Source organism: Musca vetustissima, unplaced genomic scaffold (assembly GCF_032173495.1).
Source record: "Musca vetustissima isolate MV318-11 ecotype Yass unplaced genomic scaffold, APGP_CSIRO_Mvet_v1 utg7762, whole genome shotgun sequence".
Classification (NCBI taxonomy): Eukaryota; Metazoa; Arthropoda; class Insecta; order Diptera; family Muscidae; genus Musca; species Musca vetustissima.
Genome location: NW_026887718.1, coordinates 15,170 through 36,561, shown reverse-complemented (window position 1 = coordinate 36,561; position 21,392 = coordinate 15,170). Strand labels below are relative to the sequence as shown.

Sequence of the window (21,392 nt, the reverse complement as noted above, 5' to 3'; positions counted from 1 at the left end):
TCTTCAAGAGTTCTTGAGATTTTCACTTGAAATTTTGTAGGACATTCTTGAACTAGTGTAGATTCGAAAAACTAAATAAAAATTTTTGACACCGAGAATTGGGGATCCCCTTAATGCTTTGTCCGATACATCCGTGAAGTTCAATAGTTTACTCTACAGAGCTGTCCTTCCGTTTGAGGCTTCAAATTAATTATATCCTTAGGGGCATATAATTCACGTTGCCTCTTCTTGATGGTGCTTGAAACTGGAATATATTCTTTGTCCAGTTTTCCTTGTTCTTCTCCATATTAGAAGAACTTGAATGACCATTTCATTTAAAATTGTACTTTTCAGCGCTTTTGGTATTTATAGAATAGATAAATCTATTTATATTATGTATTTTTTAATAATTTACTGACAGTTATTTGTAAATGGTGCTATTTGTAGTGACCACGTGTGCATTATAAAATTGTCCAAAATAAAGGTCATAAATGGGATTTCTGTAAAAAATCATCCCAAAAGATAGCATCGGAAAAACAAAAAAAATCATAAAGAATTAAATGTGAATTTTCTCACAGCTACAATAACCGAACCAAAAAGGCCAATTGTTTTATCATTAACACTCACTTCATAAAAATTACATATGCAAATTTTCTTTGCGAAAATTAAAAAGAGTTTTGGCGTTCTTTACAAAGAAATGTTATCAATTCAAAATGAGACAATTTTCTTTTGGGTTTATATGGTTTTAAAAAGAAAAAAATTCAATTTGATCCCCACTTTTTTGTATTATTGGCAAAGTTCATTCATTCCTGCTACAGGATCTAAATCATACCTACATTTTTATTTAGACGTTTTCGAGGATAAATCAACCCACAATGTCCTGAAACCAGTTTAGGGTTTATTTTGATCTACAACTCACTTAACTTACATTTATTTGGTTCCCAACAACATACATGTTCTATACGAAGGATTAAACAATCCACTCAAAGATTAAGTTGTGCTAAGCACATCATTAAAAATATCTCTGACAGATTCTATTCTTTTCAAATCCACATTGAAGTTCGACGTACTTAGCAACATATCTTCTTATAACCCTTTCCCGATTACGACAAACAAACAAAGTTTTTTTTTGGCAATATAAAAACATCAAGCATCAAAGTGAAGGATATGTCTGCGACAAAATAACATCCTTTTTCAAAGAAGTATTCAATATGTTTTCGAAGAAATTAAATGTGGATGTGTTTGTGTGTATGCACTTGAATGAGGCGAGAGTAAACATTAAAATTAAATACAAAGCGAAAAAAAGAGAAATAAAATATCTCGGTGTGGGCGTTATGGTTAGTCGACACGTGTTGTTGGCAAAAAAATTGAAGAAAAACTTCCGACGACAATGGGTCAAACATTTCTAATCCGATTTGTTTTTAGGTCAAGTTATTTGGAAACAAAAAAAAAATAAATGTGTGAGCTTCTTGAAAAACAAAATACACACAAAAAAAGAAAATATATTTTTAATGGCAACATTAAATGCTGTACCCAATAAAGCTCTCTTATTTGTTGGGTAAATGGATTTTGAGGCCTTTGACATGTTTAAATGTGTCGCGAACTTTGTTTTTAATCAGTCGTGTCATCTTAATGCTCGAAATACTAATGTACTGTGAGCCCCGAAATTAGTTGAATGTGTAATCATAATGCTTTTACATTGATGTATACTTGGTAAGATAACATTAGGGGGAAAATAATGGCATAGTATTTAATTTTTTTGGAAGGACTACTAAGGCGTAGATTTTTAAAATATTTTTTTGTGAAGGACTACTATGTCGTAGATTTTCAAAATAATTTTTTGGAAAGACTACTACATTGATGTATACTTGGTAAGATAACATTAGGGGGAAAATAATGGCATAGAATTTAAGTAGATATTCTGGTAACTTTTTCTAAATTTCGGCTAAATTGGGGAAATGTTTGAAATGCGATTGGAATTGAAATTGATAATAATGTCAGTATCGTTATATGGGGTTTCTACGTGAAACCCGATTTATGTAAGTATCGATTTAAGGGTTCTTCGTGAATAGTTCTTGACAGTCGAATATGAGGTCTTATCAAAAAATCGCCGCTATTTTCAAGCTTGGTGATTTAGGTTTTTTTCTTATGTTGGCACATGCCTGTTATATTGGTTGTTTATATCAGTTATTTTATATTTTCAGTTTGTTTTTGACAGAAAAAAGGTATGCTCTTCGAGTTTTTACTAATCGATAACAGATCAACAAAACTGTAAAAAATCTGCTTCAAAAATGTCTGCTTCTGGGACGAAATGTCGTACCTTGATAAATTTAAATTTAATTCACAGAGGAAATTTTATAATTACACCCGATATAAAAACAAGTCATCAACGACCTTTGTAAATATACATAGCTCAATATGCGTAATGAGCCGGTAAACTAACGGCAAAACGCGTCGCATAATGGTGGGTTTGTAAATTCGAGATCTGGCTTTCCTCTTCATTGCAAAACTTCAATCATTTAGCTCAACTCGAAAACCCAAAAAAAACTGTATTCTGTTTTATGTAAAAACGAAATATCAATTTAAAAACATTGAAACATTTTGGATATTCGTCGGATCACTCTCAGAGAGGTTGTTATTGATATAGGCATATCTTTCGGCTTATTTCTAGAAAATGTTAGAAAATGAAAATTTTGCGGAAAACAACGTTGCATGGAAATCGTTCAGGGCGTGTTTAACATTGCCAACGACGTATCAGATTACCTCAAAAATGTCATTGGTGTATAGTATTGAAACCAAAGTACAATAGCGTGGTACATCATGTATTGTACACCGTATGCGCGAAACAATTTCAATTCAACAAACCTTTTCACATCTAAGGCGTAGATTTTTAAAATATTTTTTTGAAAGGACTGCTAAGACGTAGATTTTAAAAATATTTTTTTTTTTGAAGGACTACTAAGGCGTAGATTTTTAAAATATTTTTTTTTTGTGAAGGTGTTCAGATTTTTAAAATAATTTTTTTGGAAGGACTACTAGGCGTAGATTTTTAAAATATTTTTTTTTGAAGACTACTAAGGCGTAGATTTTTACAATAATTTTTTTGGAGGACTACTAAGGCGTAGATTTTTAAAATAATTTTTTTTGGAAGGATACTAAGGCGTGGATTTTTAAAATAATTTTTTGGGGAGGACTACTAAGGCGTAGATTTTTAAAATAATTTTTTTGGGAGGACTACTAAGAGGTAGATTTTTAAAATAATTTTTTAGGCGTAGATTTTTAAAATAATTTTTTAGGCGTAGATTTTTAAAATAATTTTTTTGGGAGGACTACTAAGGCGTAGATTTTTAAAATAATTTTTTTGGGAGGACTACTAAGAGGTAGATTTTTAAAATAATTTTTTAGGCGTAGATTTTTAAAATAATTTTTTAGGCGTAGATTTTTAATATAATTTTTAAGGCATAGATTTTTAAAATAATTCTTTTAGGCGTAGATTTTTAATATAATTTTTTGGGAGGTCTACTAAGGCGTAGATTTTTAAAATCATTTTTTTGGGAGGACTACTAAGGCGTAGATTTTTAAAATCATTTTTTGGGAGGAAATCTAAGGCGTAGATTTTTTTAAAATAATTTTTAAGGCGTAGATTTTTAAAATCATTTTTTGGGAGGAAATCTAAGGCGTAGATTTTTTTAAAATAATTTTTAAGGCGTAGATTTTTAAAATAATTTTTAAGGCGTAGATTTTTAAAATAATTTTTAAGGCATAGATTTTTAAAATAATTTTTTAGGCGTAGATAATTAATATAATTTTTTGGGAGGTCTACTAAGGCGTAGATTTTTAAAATCATTTTTTTGGGAGGACTACTAAGGCGTAGATTTTTAAAATCATTTTTTGGGAGGAAATCTAAGGCGTAGATTTTTAAAATAATTTTTTGGGAGGTCTACTAAGGCGTAGATTTTTAAAATAATTTTTTTGGGAGGAAATCTAAGGCGTAGATTTTTACAATAATTTTTTCTGGAGGACTACTAAGGCGTGGTTTTTTAAAATAATTTTTTTTGGCAGGACTACTAAGGCGTAGATTTTTAAAATAATTTTTTTTGGCAGGACTACTAAGGCGTAGATTTTTAAAATAATTTTTTTGGCAGGACTACCAAGGCGTAGATTTTTAAAATAATTTTTTTGGCAGGACTACCAAGGCGTAGATTTTTATAATAATTTCACTAATTTCAACAAACCTTTTTACATTGTAATACTTTTTCCCAACATAGTTTAAGTTCGAAGATGGGGAGTATCGGAGTATTCAATTGAAGCGAATTGAAGAACTGATTTGATCAAATTAAATATTTAAAAACTTGTTAATTTAATTTGAAATGAATTGAAGAACTGATTTGATCAACATTAAACCCGAAACCACTTTGATAAAAACATATTCCTTATATAAATAAATAATAAATCATGTGTGTAATTCCGAAGATCTCCGCAAACCAAAGGCTAAGGGTGTATATCTATCGGCAACACCGAGTCCGAAAATGGGATCCGTCCGTCCATTCCTTCTGGCACCTCCCCCAGTGTGAAATATTCGGCATATTTCGTGTTTAATACGAAGATATGGGTCTTCTGGTACCTCCCCATAGATGACAAGCTTAATATACAAAACTAATAATAAAAGCATAGGCTGATGGTATATACATATCTGTTGGTAACACCAACAGACACTCGTAGATACAAACAGTCGCCCTGATATTAAATTCTGAGTTCCAACTTAAAACTCTTACGTTTTAGTCAAAATATCCAAAACCCCTTAAGTACATACACCCGAATCTAAATATTTAATACTTACTCCAAATTAAAATTTCTTGGCCTTCCCTTTCTGCCAATGTCAATACCTACTATTCCCAAAAAATCTGCTATTTTACACAGGCAACTCATCAAGAATATCTATTATTCCCCTGTAGGTACAAATTTATCGATATAATTCGTTTATAGCCATAGGACGGTTAGTAAACAAATAATTTATTTAACCAAAAATAAATTGTCTTCAATTTAAATTAATTCACATCACCATAACGGAATATCCAATTCCAATCTCCAATATTAAATCTAATTTAGATCATAAAACAATATTTGAACATGAATGACAGAATACCCAAAGGATTTAGAAGAACAATACTGTCCTTTTTCATTCTTTTGTATATATGTACATAGATTGAAAATTCTCATCATATTTTGTGGGTGGGTGTGAGTGTTCATGAGTCTGTGTGTCACCTTGAGGAGGGTCACTTTAATTGTTTGCCTTTAATCAAGGGATGAAATATTCCAAATTGGGATTCATAAAAAAGTCATAATTTCTCATTTTTCGTTTACCTTTTCTGTCAATTAAAATAAGAATAATAAAGTCAATGGAATAAATAAATGTTTGTTATTTGTTTGTTTTTTTTTTTCTGACTAAAAAACAAGGACGACGAGTTGGAACGATTGGTAGATGTAACAGCAAATTCGGAACGGATGCTAAGTTACCATTTTAGTGGCATAAAACGTCACAGTTCACAAATTCCAGAGAAATGGAAAAGAAAAAAATTATTGTGGTGTACTCGTATAAGATAGTGGCAAATTTGATAGATATTTGTGTACTTGCTTAGCGTAGTATAGTTTGATAGATTAAAGTAATTAATAAATGATCACATTTCTGCTATATTTCAAAATTAAAATATTGTAACTTATTCTAAACTCCAAACTCAATAGAAATTGAATACCTACAAAAACAGGTGACGAAAATGAAAGCCAGAGAGATACAACATTTCCGCCATTACGCGACGCGTTTTGCCGTTAGTTAAGAGGCTCATCAGGCATATTGGGCAATGTGGCTTACAAAGGTCGTTACTTGTATTGTGTTGTATTTTAAATTTAATCGCATTTATTGCGAAATTGCATCTACGTATCAAATTCAACCTTATTAGTGTTCGACAAGAACTAGAAGAGATGCTGAAGCTTTTCTTAATCCCAACCAGCACGAAACAAAAATTACATGAACTTTTTGTTAGTTCATAGATCGAGTTTTTCACAAGTACAGTTTTCTTTAAAATCCATATGTTTCATGAAATTACTTTAGTGTGCACAGGGATCACAACAACATTTTCAACATTTTCACATTCCATTACTTTTTAATTAACAACAATTATCTGGTTTCAACTATACACACTAATAATGTTTCCCACTACGCAATTAACTTCGAAATATTAGTGTTTGTTATCCATTTCGTGCTTTCAAAAGTTTGGGTTTGGAATTCAACATCTGTCAAACTAACATGTTAAACGAATTATTTTTTGGTTGGAAATCTGACATTGACTAAAATGGATAGCTTAACTTTCTCACAATCAAAAACCTACTTAAAAAGTCCACGACAGATCGATCTACGATCCGAGTTTTACTGCTACAACAAAACTTATGATTTTGCCGCAGCCACATATCGTACATTAGAGGGAGATTATGGCTTACACAATTGTCCAATTACGGGCATGTTAATAAACAAAATTGTCGTACTTGGGGTTCTGAGAATCCTCAAGTAATTGGAGGGAGGCCCTTACATCCAGAAAAAAAGACTGTTCGGAGCGCTGTTTGGTCCGCTCTATTGAAGAACTCATTCTCATCGCGGCGATATCAACTGACCTTCAATACCATGCGATTTGAAATCACTAAAGTACGTTTCCACGACAGAGGTGTCTACGATCCGAAACGACCCGAGTCTTACCCGGGCAATGCCTGTCACCTCAGTCCATTGTGTAAAAGCAATAAAGCTGCTACAACAAAAACAACAACTTACATATACGATTTTAAATCAATTCGATAAACGAAATCCAGAAATATATCCGAATTGTTTACATATATCTCTAATCATGATCTAAATGTCGATCAGCTGATGTTTTTTAGTATTCATTTCCACCAAAAATATTTGTTTTTTTTTATACCCTACACAAACATTAATTTTTTGCGGTTCTATATTCAAAACCTGGGCAAAATTTCGCGATATGACCCTCTTGCCCGATTACAAGTAAACAGCTCTATTTTCCAGCCCTGGCATATTTTCCAAACCTTGTTTTCCCAAGTTGAATATTTACGCCATAAAATAAAAAGTTGGTCACTTTAGGTTTTTGTTGATTTAACCCCCGGAATATTGACCGATCACCATCTAAACAATCGTTCTAAGTATTTGGTCAGATCCTATTCACCGTTTAAAATATGTGATGTTCTGCATATAATAATCGGTTCATTGCACCCACTAAATATATTCTCCATATATCACCATAACCGGAACCTTTTGCAAAATATCCTAATGGAGAGACGGACAGATCAGAAATGTTACAGTATAACTCCCAGAACAACAATAGAGGTCTTCATTGCCAGAATCCGTCTTACATACAAAATCTCGTGACGTTTGGTAACATAACTGTATCGTGTATACAGACGGTTGTGAGAAACAGGGTGTTAAAAATGGAAGTGAATAAAGAGAAAATTCGGTACATTTTACCGATTTTTTTTTTTTGACAAAAGCGAAAACGCAAGGCAAGCTGTTAAAATTGAAAATGGCGTTTATGGTTCCGATACTGTAACAGCCAATTATGTGATATTTTGGTTCCGTAGATTCCGTTCAGGAATTTTTGATGTTAAAGATGCACCTCGCACAGGTAGACCGGTCGTCGACATGGCAACAAATCATACAACAAAACGGTGCATATTTGGCACAAATCGGATATTCCGAAGTATGATTAATAAAGCCCTATAGTTCATATAAAAATAATCTATTTCTTTTTCCCAATATAATATTTTGTTTTTTAAAGCGATGAATTTAAATAATACATACAATATTTCTCAAGAAATTTATACTTTAACAACAGAAAGAGTTTGTAATTTATTGACACAAACATATGTAACAAAAATCAATTTAAATTTTAAAATTATACTTTTTAAGCCGCTGGTAGTGAAATAACGGTTTCTATGAAAAATTTGTTTTTTTTTTTTGTTTTTAAATATTTCTGACAGTGGCATCTTGTGTCAAATTTTTAATTTTCTCCAAATTTTTGGATTCCTGGAATAGCTAAATACCATGACTGAATTCAAAATTCACAAAAATTCGACTGGCAAACTTATAATTTAACCGCATAGTGGCAAACATCTGTACGTATATCCACCACCAATTCCACAAAGAGCTAGAAATATATTTTCAACAGAATATACCCCAAACTATTCATTTTAGTTCATAAACACAGACATTTCTTTGGCTATGGAGTTATTTATTTTTATTTAGCAGTAAAAAAAGATATAAGACAACATAAACCACTTTAACCCATACGAATTTGGGGATTTTTCGGTTTTAATTGCCACCCACTTTTAGCTGTGCCACCTTTATACTTCCGTAAGGACAACAGCGTACCTGACTGGATGCGCAGAACAAAAAGAGCTCGACAACATGCGATTCATGATGATGCCCAACATATATTTAGCAAGCAAATAAAATGTTCAGAAGAGGAAAGATAAAAAAGTTTAACTGAAACTAGTTGCCCTCCCAGTTGCCCCTGCCAGCCGCCAGCCTTCCGAAACATGCTTTAGCTTATTTAACTTTCAACTTTTTTCGGAAAGCAGAAAAATAAATAAAAGAAGTTGTTTTGCTGCCGGGCTGTGTTGTTTGTTGTTGATGTCATGTTGACATTTGCCGGATTTCAATGATATTAAAACACGCTAAATTACATTCAAACTTGTGGAGGGAACATTTGCCGGGACATCTACTAGAGTTTGCCGCTGCCATAATAGTTTTATTTACAACATTATGAGCTTTTCTTGTTTTTAATGAAAAAGAAAACAGAACTATTTATCCTACGGTAAAACACATTATGACATGCTTTTTGGGGACATTTTATAAGGAAAGTTAATCTCTGTACAAAAACCTGTATTTAATCCCCATTCATAAAAGTGTCGGAAATGTCACACACATACACACAGCCACACCAAACGAATAAAAGATAATCTTGATTGAGGGTTTGTCCAACACAAAGTGTTGAAAAGAAATCTTCCCTTTGGCGATTATGTTCAACTGGACACCAAGGAAGATAGATAGGTAGACAACTGTTAGTGTCATAAACGTATACATAATTGTATGAAAATATAGACATAATGGACAATACCAAGGTTTGAAACAAAAAGAAAACAAATAACGTAGACATGTGTTGTATTTCTAAAGTTGACTAATATTCGGGACTGCGGATATTGTCATTCCAAATGTTCTGAACTGGATTTGGTTTAAAAGAATTACTTGCCAAATTATCAGTATTGGTACGAAGATGAACGTTAAGGATTTGGGGATATTCGTACTAAAAGGGTACGAAAAGTACTAAAAGGCACTAAAATTGGCAATCTACACCCAAACGACTGAAACTAGAATCCTAGTATTGGCACATAGGTGTGTCATAATGCTGTGATTTTGGAAATTCATACTTTAATGGTACAAAAAGTACGAAAATGACTACTTCCAATAACAAACGGCCAGAAATAACTGCTGAAACTAGATTCTTGAAATGTTGTATGTGAGAAATCATAGGTTCGAATGTGTGTGTGATAAGTGTACTATAAGTGTATGGAAATTATACCGAAAAATACTAAAAGTGGTAGCACCTTATTGAGTAAACCGAAAGTTCCTAAATTCTGACAAATGGATTGTGCTTTCTTAATGGATTCTGAATACTGAATTGTGATTTCTTAATGGAGCGTGAAGTAGAGTATGATGTATAAAAGGGTTTTTCGAAAATCGTACTAAAAATTTACTAAATCTACTAAAATGTATAATACAAATTATTATTCATAATGGGTGAATGAATAAACCTAAAATCTTGCAAATTTTGAATGCAAAAAATTGTTTAGAGAAAATTACTAAACGTTTAAATTTAGTTATGTAGTGGATGGAGCCCTTCAAATTTAATATGTGGAATGTTGTTCAGGCTTGTGGTAATCACTTGATGCTGTACACAATAAAGTTCATACTATATCTTCAAGAGTTCTTGAGATTTGTTGAACAGCGCTTAAAATCTCGTTTTAAATTTTGCAGGGACATTTTTTGTATATGGCAATCTGAATTAGTTTTTCAGTAGACAAAATGTAAATGAGTGAACATACTTTTGCAGTGCTATTGTAAACTCTAGTAAAAAACTACATTTTTAACATTTGGCTTCGATTTCTTTATGTGGATCACTAAGACTGCGACATTACCTGTATTTTTCACCATATAGCATGAAATTAAATTTTGTTTTTATGTCTCTTAAGTTTTAATCTGACTTTTTTATGTTCTAACATTTATGTTTTTATTTTTTAATAAATGAATTCATTTCTAATATGTATGTAATACATATTATGTATATATAATTTTTAACATAATCTTGTAAAAAACAATGCGTTCAAAAATGCCATTAAAATCGAACTTAAAGTATGACATATGTATATTCAGTGAAAAGGGTTCATCTGTACCTATTAGTTAAAATGTTTATAAGGCTTGAAAGTAAAGTGTTTACGTTGTCCCTCTCCCCTAAATATTGTAGAATGATGCGGTCTATCAGCTAACTTCTAATAGCACCTTCCCACCAATTGAAAATAACGTAACCAAAAGGGGTCAACACATTTATTATACATATAATAATATATTTATTGTGCCACTATTCAACATTTTGATTTAAAGCTAATAGAAAATCACGTTTCATATAACTTAACACTAATTGAAACTTCGACTTTAATGCCAATTTTAAAAATTCCACTTATATTCGTACCATCAAAAATAATGGCCACGAATTTCATATTATTTAGTAATTTATTACATTTATAGTACTAAATATATTAAGTTAGTACTATTTACAACTTTTGGTAAGTGTGCCAATAAGGAAATCTAACTTCTTAACAAAACCATGTACCTCAATCCTCATACTTCTATTAAAGATTCATTCTCTAATCATTCACTCAATACCAAAATTACTAATTTTTGTACTCTATGTACATTTACGTATACCTAATATCAAATATTATACTAATAGTGCTCAAACCAAAACAAACATATTTCCCAACCCTATACAATAAAAACAATCCACATATAAGAGTTAATAATTGAAGATCCATTCATTCGTTTTTTTTTTCTAAATATAACAATTATATTACAATTAATATTTTTTCAAAAATGTCGTAGTAACAATTTTCTGAATTTTTGATTTTCCCTTACCTTTTCTGCGATTTTTCGACACTGCCTTCTAAATTCAAGCATACGCAGTACTGAATAATATACTAAATTTCAAGATTTTTTCATTATAATGGTCCCTTCATTAATATTTAGGAACTCTACATTTGTATTCAAACCGTACATTATATAATTTTGGTACAAATTTCCAAAACCACTTTCTCATCTCTGCCCCGCACAGTATCGATCACCATACCAAATTTCAATATTCTATTTACTACTTATCGCGTGAATAATAAGTAGGAAATATCTCTCATATCTCTACATAATTATAACGATCTTCCCTACTACTAATTTTAGTACAATTATTTTTGCACTTACGTTTCTAATTTATAAATCCAACTCCAAACTTCAACTCTGTTCAGCAATCTTCATACTAATTTTAAAGATTCCAAATCCATTCGATAACTCAATACCAACATTAAATAATCCGTTCGAATGATATTCTAAATGTGTATGTTCTCAAAATTGTTGATAAATTTTTGAACTAAATCTAATCGTAATGATTAAATATAAATTCTATAAATAATTTTACGATTTCACGTAAATGGCGCATGGGCTACCGACTTGCCACTGGAATGATGTGTCGTTGATGATGCTCAACAGCTCCTAAGACGTCCTTTTACGTTATTTTTGCTCAAAATTTAGCTGCCGTACATTTAATGGCCTGAAACATTCGTAAAAATTGCTTGGCTGAGGCGAACGATATGCCAATATCATCACCAACCTTTGTGATAGTGATTCGAGTAGTATCCAAAATACTTTTCTTCACTGTTTCAAGGTTTTTATCAGTTGTTTATCAGTTGCTTTCAATTTTACATGAAAAAATTGACGGACATGCTTAAATCGACTCAGAATGTGATTCTCTGGATATCCTCAAAAGTATACACGAGTCAATCTCGTTTCCTTTGGCCTATTACAAAAATATGCACAACGCATAATATCCTGTCCACAAAAGAGAACTTGACAAAGGGTTAAAATCAAATGTTGTTATGTGACGATTGTAAATTCAATTTACTTGTTTATTATTATTTTTGAGAGAAGATTATATGTCTAGTAATAAATCAAGTATCTCTTCCAAATTTTAGCATTTATATCTTAAATATGGCAAAATCTTGATTTATATATGTTCCTACGAACTACCACCTAAGGTTTATGACAGTGCTAGTGAAATTAGTACTAAATTAGCCGAAACCCATATTTTCAACAAAACGTCGCAAATGCATTTTGTTGAAAATATGCATTCCAAGTATATTTAATCATAGTTTTACGAAAAAGGTCCTTTTTGTCCTTTCATGTTTTTCCGATTTGGCACTGAAATGTTGACATTTCGTTTTGTGTTTTCTTTGCTATTCTGAAAAAATAACAAACATACACACACTTTATTTATCCACATTTTTTGAAATGTTCATTTACCAGAGCTCACAGTTTACTTACTTTTTTTGCATTTCCTTTTTCATGTTTTTCATTCATCACAAAGTAACAAAATTCCATACGATGATCCGGAAACAAACTGTTTTTATTATTAGAAAATTGTGTGTAAGCCCTCAAACCATAAAAATAGTCTGAAGTGAAGGCATAGGATGGATATCAACAATGTTGGCCATAATCGCAGTTTAAGTGGCATTTGCTGGAGCAAAATTTAAGGATTATTTTTTTTTAAATTTGTTGAGATAGTAAAATGTAATAAACTAAAGCGGATTTTCCACCAACTACAAAGCTCTGACATCAGACGTAAGCTCAGCACTTAAATATCCTGGCCACAAGAACAAAACAACACCAGCTAAAAGATAGATGCTGTGATGGATAAGAAGGTCGAGCAGAGATCAAATATTTCTTTCTCGAATGACCGAAAGATGAGTCAGGATATGAAAAAGAAAACAAACACACACACACACAAATATTTGTGAAGGGCAAAAGGCACGCAACAGATGTAATATCCTTTGTTGCACTGTGAACCTTATCCAAACGATATGGAAGACGTTAGGAATTTACTTTTATTGCAATTCCAGAATTTAATCTATAGATTTTTCGTTTTGTGTGGGTGAAATATCTTACAAATAGAGTATTATGTGTGTGTGTGTGTATAGGAAATATTTTGACAAAATCAATAAATATTTCAGGAACCAAATTGCCCTTTGGGTATATAGGAAAGTATGCAGTCAATAAATGAGTGGACATAGTTAAAAAGAAACCAATAAGGAAATAAGTTAAATTGTAAAAAGCATTATGAAGCGCCATAACACTAAGTATTAAAATGGAATCTCATCCATTTCAATTCAATTTGCCATTGAGCAGAAGCTGTGCAAAATTTCATAGCATTGAAAATTAAATTCAGATTGTTGTTATTTATGTATCTGTTAGTACGGACCCGTGATACTAAGAAGATGTTTTCCATCTGTATCATACACTCAATTTTTTCTGGTAACCGAACTATGGTATTGTGTTTCAACCGTGTTTCTCTGTGGGCTTGGAGACATCAGTTCTTGTAGCAGCCGTCGACAAAATATTCTAATATTCCATGACAACTATATTCATAAAAAGTAAGCTTGTACCATCCACCATAAAGTACTCTAGTCAGAAGAAAAAGAAAATTAATTAAACTAAAGACTCTCCAGTTGCAGTCCAGTTATTGCCTTGAACATACATATATACCGAAATCCTTAAAATACCGCAAATTGCGGGTACTGTTATATGGGCGTTATTTCAACACCAGGACATATTACCTGGTGTTGGTACCTGAGAACCCAAAGTCGGGTGAGCAACGTTCCATAAACAACGAATAGCATTTACATTAGGCATACACCGAAACATTAATACTTATTGGACCAACATTAATACATCGAGCCATATTCGCCAAAAAACGTAAACCTCAAATTTGAAATTTTACAGTAGAAGGTTTTATGTTGATATGTTTTGTAAACTTTTTTAGAAAACCGAACCTAAAATGGACTTAAAACACTTTCAAAAAAACGACATATATAATTCTTCGGAGGAACACATTTGAGTGCATATATTGATAAAAAAACAAGTAGGGAAATAGTTTCCATATTAATGAAATATTTACATTTAAAAAAATAAAATTGGATCGATAGACATGTCATTCTGCAACCCATACTAAATGTTTCATTTTGTCAGATATAGAGTAAATCATGTAAATCAATTTAAAGCAAATATCAAACGGATAAATATCTGATAAACCTCCTCATGTTTATGTTTAGGGCACCATTTACTTAAAATCGGGAGAAAATGCAAATTTGAACCGATTTCAACAAAACTTTCCATATGCTAGATTATATTAACTACAGTTCATTGTACAAAATTGTGTGGTATTCGGACAAACTTACATAAAATTGGAAGAAAAAATATGTCGGAGCTATGTCTAAATCTGAACCGAATCTTAGCACACATCATTCTAGACTTAATTCAGTACACTATGACAAATTTCGTGCAAATCGAAAGATATATAGGGACTTTTGTGCACCATTTTACATTAAATCGGACGAAAATATATATGGGAGCTATATCTAAATCATCATTCTAGACCTAATATTACGCTGTGCCAAATTTCGTGCAAATCGAAAGATATATAGGGACTTTGGTGCACCAGTTACATTAAATCGGACGAAAATATATATGGGAGCTATATCTAAATCTGAACCGATTTTTTCCAATTTCAATAGGGTTCGTCCTTGGACCAAATAAGTGACATCGACAGACAGACGGACGGACGGATGGACGGACATGCATAAATCGAAAGTGATTAGAAAGTGATTCTATGCATATTCTCAAAGGGAACCATGTTCCTATCTCGTTTTCTTTTGCCTGTTACAAACATATGCACAAAGACATAATACCCTGTACCACAGTGTGATGAAGGGTATAAAAAGATTTCCAAGTGCGTCGGTATTATGCGCATCTCCTCCAATTTGAAAGACCACGTTCCAAGATGTTGTTTTCTACCTGGTCTTTCCATCTGATTCGTGGCCTTCCCCTTCTACGGGAACCATCAGTAAGCTCGCTTTTATATGCCTTTTGAGCTGGGTCATTCTTATTCATTCACAGAACATGGCCTAGTCATCGTAGTCGCTGCAGCTCAATACGACTGACAATGTCGATGTCCGCGTATAAATTTTAAAGCTCGTGGTTCATTCGACGCCGATATTCACCGTCGACGCAGATCGGCCTTTAGATTTTTCGGTGAATTTTTCTTTCAAACAGCCCAAGAACTGCCTCATCTGCTTGCGCAAGTACCCATGCTTCAGATCCATATAACAGCACGGGTAGTATCAGTGTCTTGTAAAGTGTGTGTTTGGTCTGGCGGGAGGTGGCCTTGTTTCTAAAAAGCTTACTTAGACCATAGTAGCATCGTTTGGCCATCACAAACTGATGTCATTCGTTTTATTTATGGCGGTACCAAGCTATAGAATCTTTAACTACCTCGCAGCTGTAGTTCTCAAGATCCACAGTTGGTCCGAGCCTACTAGATGTCTTGTGCGTTGATGCCATCAGACTCCTTTGGCAGACTCGTTCTCAATTTTTTCAAAGGTGGCTGTTACCGCATGCAATGTTCGACCCATTATATCGATGTCATCGGCGTAGGCGAGTAACATGTGTTGTTTGGTGTACACAGTGCCATTTCTGTTCACCTTTGGGTCTCGTGCGATCTTTTCCAGGAGGATGTTAAAAAGATCACGCGACAAACTGTCACCTTATCTGAATCCTCGTTCGGTATTGAAGGGCTCCGATCCGACATTTTCCGACATTAACTGCTGACTTTGTGCTACTTAAAGTTATCCTGCATAGCCGTATAAATTTTGCAGGAATGGCTTTAAAAACCTCTGAATGGATAGCTCTGTCAATGCGGCTTTATAGTCGACGAATAGGTGGTATGTGCCGATGTGTTTTTCGTGGGTCTTTTCCAAGATTTGGCGCAGAGTGAAAATCTGGTCAATGGTGGATTTGTCAGGTCTGCAGCCGCATTGGTATGGTCCAATAATGTCATTGACCGTAGGCTTCAATCGTTCACACAGCACACTGGACAGCACTTTATATGCGATGGAAAAAGGCTAATTCCTCAACAGTTGTCACATATCGTCTTGTCTCCTTGTTTTGTGCACTGGACACAGGATGCTGAGGTTCCAATCATTAGACATGCAGCCAAATTTTACTAATCGGCTGGTGCATGCTCCTGACCAGCATCTGACCACCAGTCTTGAATAGTTAGGCTGGTAACCCGTCAGTTCCTGCTGATTTCTTGTTTTTGAGCCAATTAATTGCTTTTATGACCTCATCTTGGCTAGGCGGTAAAATGCATAGTCCTTGAAAATAATTATCCTGTGGACTTAATTTGTCTAGAAAAGTTATGTAACAAATTCACTCTCGCGAATATGAATCTTTCGAACTTGATAGTTCGAATCCATTCCTTTCTTAAAAAATTGAAATTTGTTGATCTAGAGAAATATGCATTAAAAGCCGTGCTTGATACAATGAGACATATTCTTCTTCGTGGCAACTTCTTCGCAAACTTGGGGCTGTAAACCGCCCATCATCTAATGGATTCAAACATCATAGCTGTCCATTATATCCCAGCTGATTCCGACAAACCGTTCACACGAAGAATCAACACCGAATCAAAGGTCTCACGTAGTCCTACCACTGTAAATAATTCATTCTCCGCTTCGGAAATTAACTAACATGAAAAATGGTACAGCATCAGAGGTGGATTGCATTTACATAGAGTTCATTAAGCATTGTGGTCGTAGTACTAAAAATGACTTACTCAGGTCATATCCAGGGCCCTTTTAAGAAATTAATCAAAAATTTTCATAGAAAATGGTTTCGACCATATAGAAATAACAACGGTTTCTTCCTCGATCTGACGGATACCACGAACTGATACCAGACTGATATCCAAACTATCGATTTCAGTACCGCAGGAAAACTGAATTCGATCTACCAGGCAAACCATTATGAATCTTAAATCGCCTCCGCTCTTCCATTGGCCGAACAATGGAAAACCTACACAGATGAGGTCCCGCCTACGAGGCCAGTGCGGTACACATACCCAGTTGATCGACCACATAATTTATAACTGCTCTCTGCTATCTTTTCCAGGAAATTTGGGGAAGTACAAAACCTTTCATCAGGCGGAATATCCTAGTCAAAGGTATTGAACCTGCATGTACATAAAACTAACTAAATAAAAATTATTCTTAAAATCCACATTATTTGAGATGGTAGTAATAAAAATGTAAAATATATTGAAAACCAAATAGTTCTATATTTCTTAACAAATCTAAATAAATCCTTTTCCGATTTGAACCAACATTAACCGAATGTAATTTTAACCTATATCTAAATAGCTAAGCAAATAAAAAATGCAAATAATAATAAAAATATTATCTTACGGGGAATAATATTATATTATCTCACGGGGAATGCACGCTAAGTGCTCTAAACGTTGTTGGTCCTGAAATATTTTTTACCTCCCATCTTTATATAAAATAACGTGCAACCCACATTGACCATGGCTGGAAAAACTAAGTGAATATATACATATTTACGTATTCACAGTCCACAATAATGAGTTTCAACTTTTTTCTTTATTTCAACACAAAATCCAATTACTTAAATATGACCAGCATCAAGAGTACAATTTAACGAACTACTACAAACAACAACAAAAAACCTAATTAAAATTAACATCTAATTATTCTAACTAATTTAACATTTTGTTGCGCTTTCATTTACAGCAAGAAAAATACGAAACGGAACGCCCAGAGTGCGACCATAAAACTGTCACGACAACATCTGTGCTAATGAATGACAAAATAAGGCGCATACATTTGAAACACTTACAAATCGTTCGTTCTATGAATGCCAACCAACTGTTGAATGGACCACTGTTGAATCCGATGCAACTACAACACCAACAACAATAGCAGAAGGACATTTTGCTTCCTTTTTCCGACAAACGTGTCACTAGACTATCGCCAAGCCCCGCAGGAGAAGATTGCATAAACGGCGATTGTGGTTGTAATCGTTGTTGCAGTTTAATCCCTTTAGATAGTCACCATGAATGTCACTGAGCTCAAGTGTTGGGATTATTGTATTTGAGCACCGTTTCCGCACTCGGTGCTGTCTCCGTACATTACACAACGTTTGGCAATGAATTGGATTTGTACGTGGCCGCATTTTTTGCTGCCTCTCTCGGTGACACTGAATAGCAACAAAATGTGAAAACCAACAACAATGACAAAAAACTATGTAAATTGTGAAAAGCCAATTCGCTTTAAATCGTGAATAGAAAACATTAGCAACAGCAGTATTCACTCATAATAGCAGAATCAAATGAAATTATTTACGACAAAGCGAAGCGAGCAAATATCAAAAACCTCGTATACCAATAACGACAACAACAGCAGCAACCACAACAACAACATTGAAAGTCGTTTCCTTGAGCCATAGCTCTGTGACAGCTATTCTTCAGCCATCAATGACATGCCCAACAATCTAATAAGGATTTTATTATCGTCTAAAGCGTTTCAATAGAATTGCGCTGTTTTGTGCAAAACACCAGCGACGTTGTTACGTTGGGCGCCATATGCAGCATGGGGGCAGCAAATTCATCAAATCGTTCAGATAATAGTCTCTATAATGATGATGATGGTAAGTACGAATAGCATAGAATAGACAAAGAACATTGTAATACATACATAGATACATAGAAAGAGGGACGTTTTATAAATGGATATTGAATGGAAATTTATTCCCAAAGTAGACAAGTAGCAACTTGTAAGATATTGTATACAATAGTTGTTGTTTTATGATTATTTAAAATCTATGTGTGCCTGAGGAGAGATTCTACTGTAGTTCAAATGTATTTACTTGTACACCATTCCGAATATCAAATTTAATAGAAATTACGTATATTTTTGTTGAATTTCAATATTAGTGATATGGAAATAGTCAAATGATAGTGTTCTATTTTGGCCGTATTTGAATATAATGTAATTTTCAAAATGTAGATCCTTTGTGGAGGATGCACAGAAGAATGAGTGGAGACATCTTCGTATTTTGCGTAATATGCACGTGTAAAGCTTAGATCAAATCCGATATTCCATTACCCTCATATAAGATATCCAAATATACTTTGCACGGGAGATACCAGAAAGAGTGGATCGATGGGTCTCGTATTCAAACATGATCTAGTTAAACGACTAGATGCGTGAAAATAGTACTAAATGTTTGAATTAACTCAATTTCTCTTCATAAGGTACATTAAATATTTTGTAATGTTGACCCTTTGTGGTGAAGGTAGCAGAAGGAAGAACCGATAGAATTTATTTTCGGAAAAGATATAAATTTTGTTACCATTTCATTTATGGGGCGTGTACACCAAAAATTGTACACACTGATGGACGGACATCTCGAAGCAAACTCAAAAGTCTAAATTATCTATACTAATAAAAGAGTAAAGTGATTGACTGGCTGACTGATTTAACGATTCATCAACGCCGAGACGAAACGGCTAAACTAGAATCATGAAATTTTGGGTGAGGGTCACTCTTAGTCTAAAGGTGACAGAACGGTACGAAAAGTACTAAATGTGAAACCATTTGTATTTGGCGAACCGGTAGAGCTAGAACTCTTAAATTTTAAATGAGGTTCACTGATGGAGTGTAGAATAGATATAACAAAGGGGTTTTTGAACATTCGAACTATAAGTGTGCGAAAAGTACTAAAATGTACAAAATTTGGTACAATTTCGTAGCATGTGAATGGATAGAGCTAAAAAGTTGAAATTTGGAATTCGAATTAGGGGTTGAGATGTAGGGTCTAATTAAGGAGATGATTTGGAAAGCGTGTACTCATGTGTACGAAAAATACTATATGGTACTATATGTGGTACAAATTTCATTTAGAGATACAAATCGAGGTGTAATTCTCAAATTTGAAATTAACATTACCATTGGAGTTTAGGATTGGACTAGGATGCTTATGTGTACGAAAAGGACTAAATCGTATTATAATTGGTACAATTTGGATTTGGGTGAACCGATAGAGCGGAAACAATGAAATTTGGAGTTAGGATCATTGTAGGGGTGTAGGATTAGGGTCAGGATTCAGTTTAACAAATTAATACTTATGGGTACTAAATGGTACTAAATTTGGGTACTAGGTGAACCAATAGAGCTATAATCATGAAATTTGGAGTCAGGGTCACTATTGAGGTGTAAGATTTAAATATGTAGGAAGTCAGTAGTGTTGGCGGTTTATTTGGGATACCATTTGTATTTTGTTTTTGCAAAATAGTCAGGCTGAATCCCAGTTTGTTGTTTTTATAAAAAAACAACTATTTATTAGTGGGGAATGTATGGCATTGTTTGCCGAGGGGTAAGGCAGGGAAGACTATAGTTTCGGATCACGCCACTGATCCTCATCAGTTCCCTTAGTTTTTTGTTGGGATATTCTCCCCAGAAGCTATTGCTTCTATACAAAAAACCTTTCATACCCAAATGTCTCATGTAACAAAGCGAAGTACTTAGCTGACCAACGACATAAACTGCATGAGAATTTCGCTGGAGCCTCACTTCGAGGTTAACAAGGCATTTACAAACAATACCACACCTTTCCCACTGTTGTGTGTTGTCACATAGCGACAAATGCACACAACGACTTTGTTGGTGTTGCTAGTGTACAGCAACAAACCAAACAGTTTAACCGTGCCTGCGTCTACAACTTCAGTAGTGTTGGCGGTTTATTTGGGATACCATTTGTATTTTGTTTTTGCAAAATAGTCAGAATTTGTACTAATGTGTATTAAATTTGATACAATTTAAATTGTGGGTGAACCGATAGAGTTGAATTCATGAAATTGGATTTAGGATCACTGTGAAGGTATAGGTATAGGGGTATGTAGGAAGTTTTGGAAATTCGTACTTCTGTGTACTAAATTTGGTACAATTTTAATTGTGGGTGAACCAATTAAGTTGGAATCCTGAAATTTGAATTTGGAATCATTGTGGGGGTGTAGGATCGGGGTATGCAGGAAGTTTTGTTAGATGGTTGAGGAGGGTACTTATGGAAATAATGTGTGCTAAATGGAAAATTTGGATTTGAGTGAACCTTTAGAGCTCGAATCATG

General features: G+C 33.5%; 1 protein-coding gene across 1 annotated transcript in view; it reads left to right on the top strand.

Moving 5' to 3' along the window:
- LOC133335416 (uncharacterized) overlaps window positions 1-18,186 on the top strand; it is a 39,169-nt gene extending 20,983 nt beyond the window's left edge. The window contains exon 4 of the mRNA XM_061543686.1: window positions 17,998-18,186. Within this exon, the coding sequence (XP_061399670.1) occupies window positions 17,998-18,186 (189 nt within the window). The remainder of the gene's footprint in view (window positions 1-17,997) is intronic.
- Window positions 18,187-21,392: the final 3,206 nt, after the last annotated feature.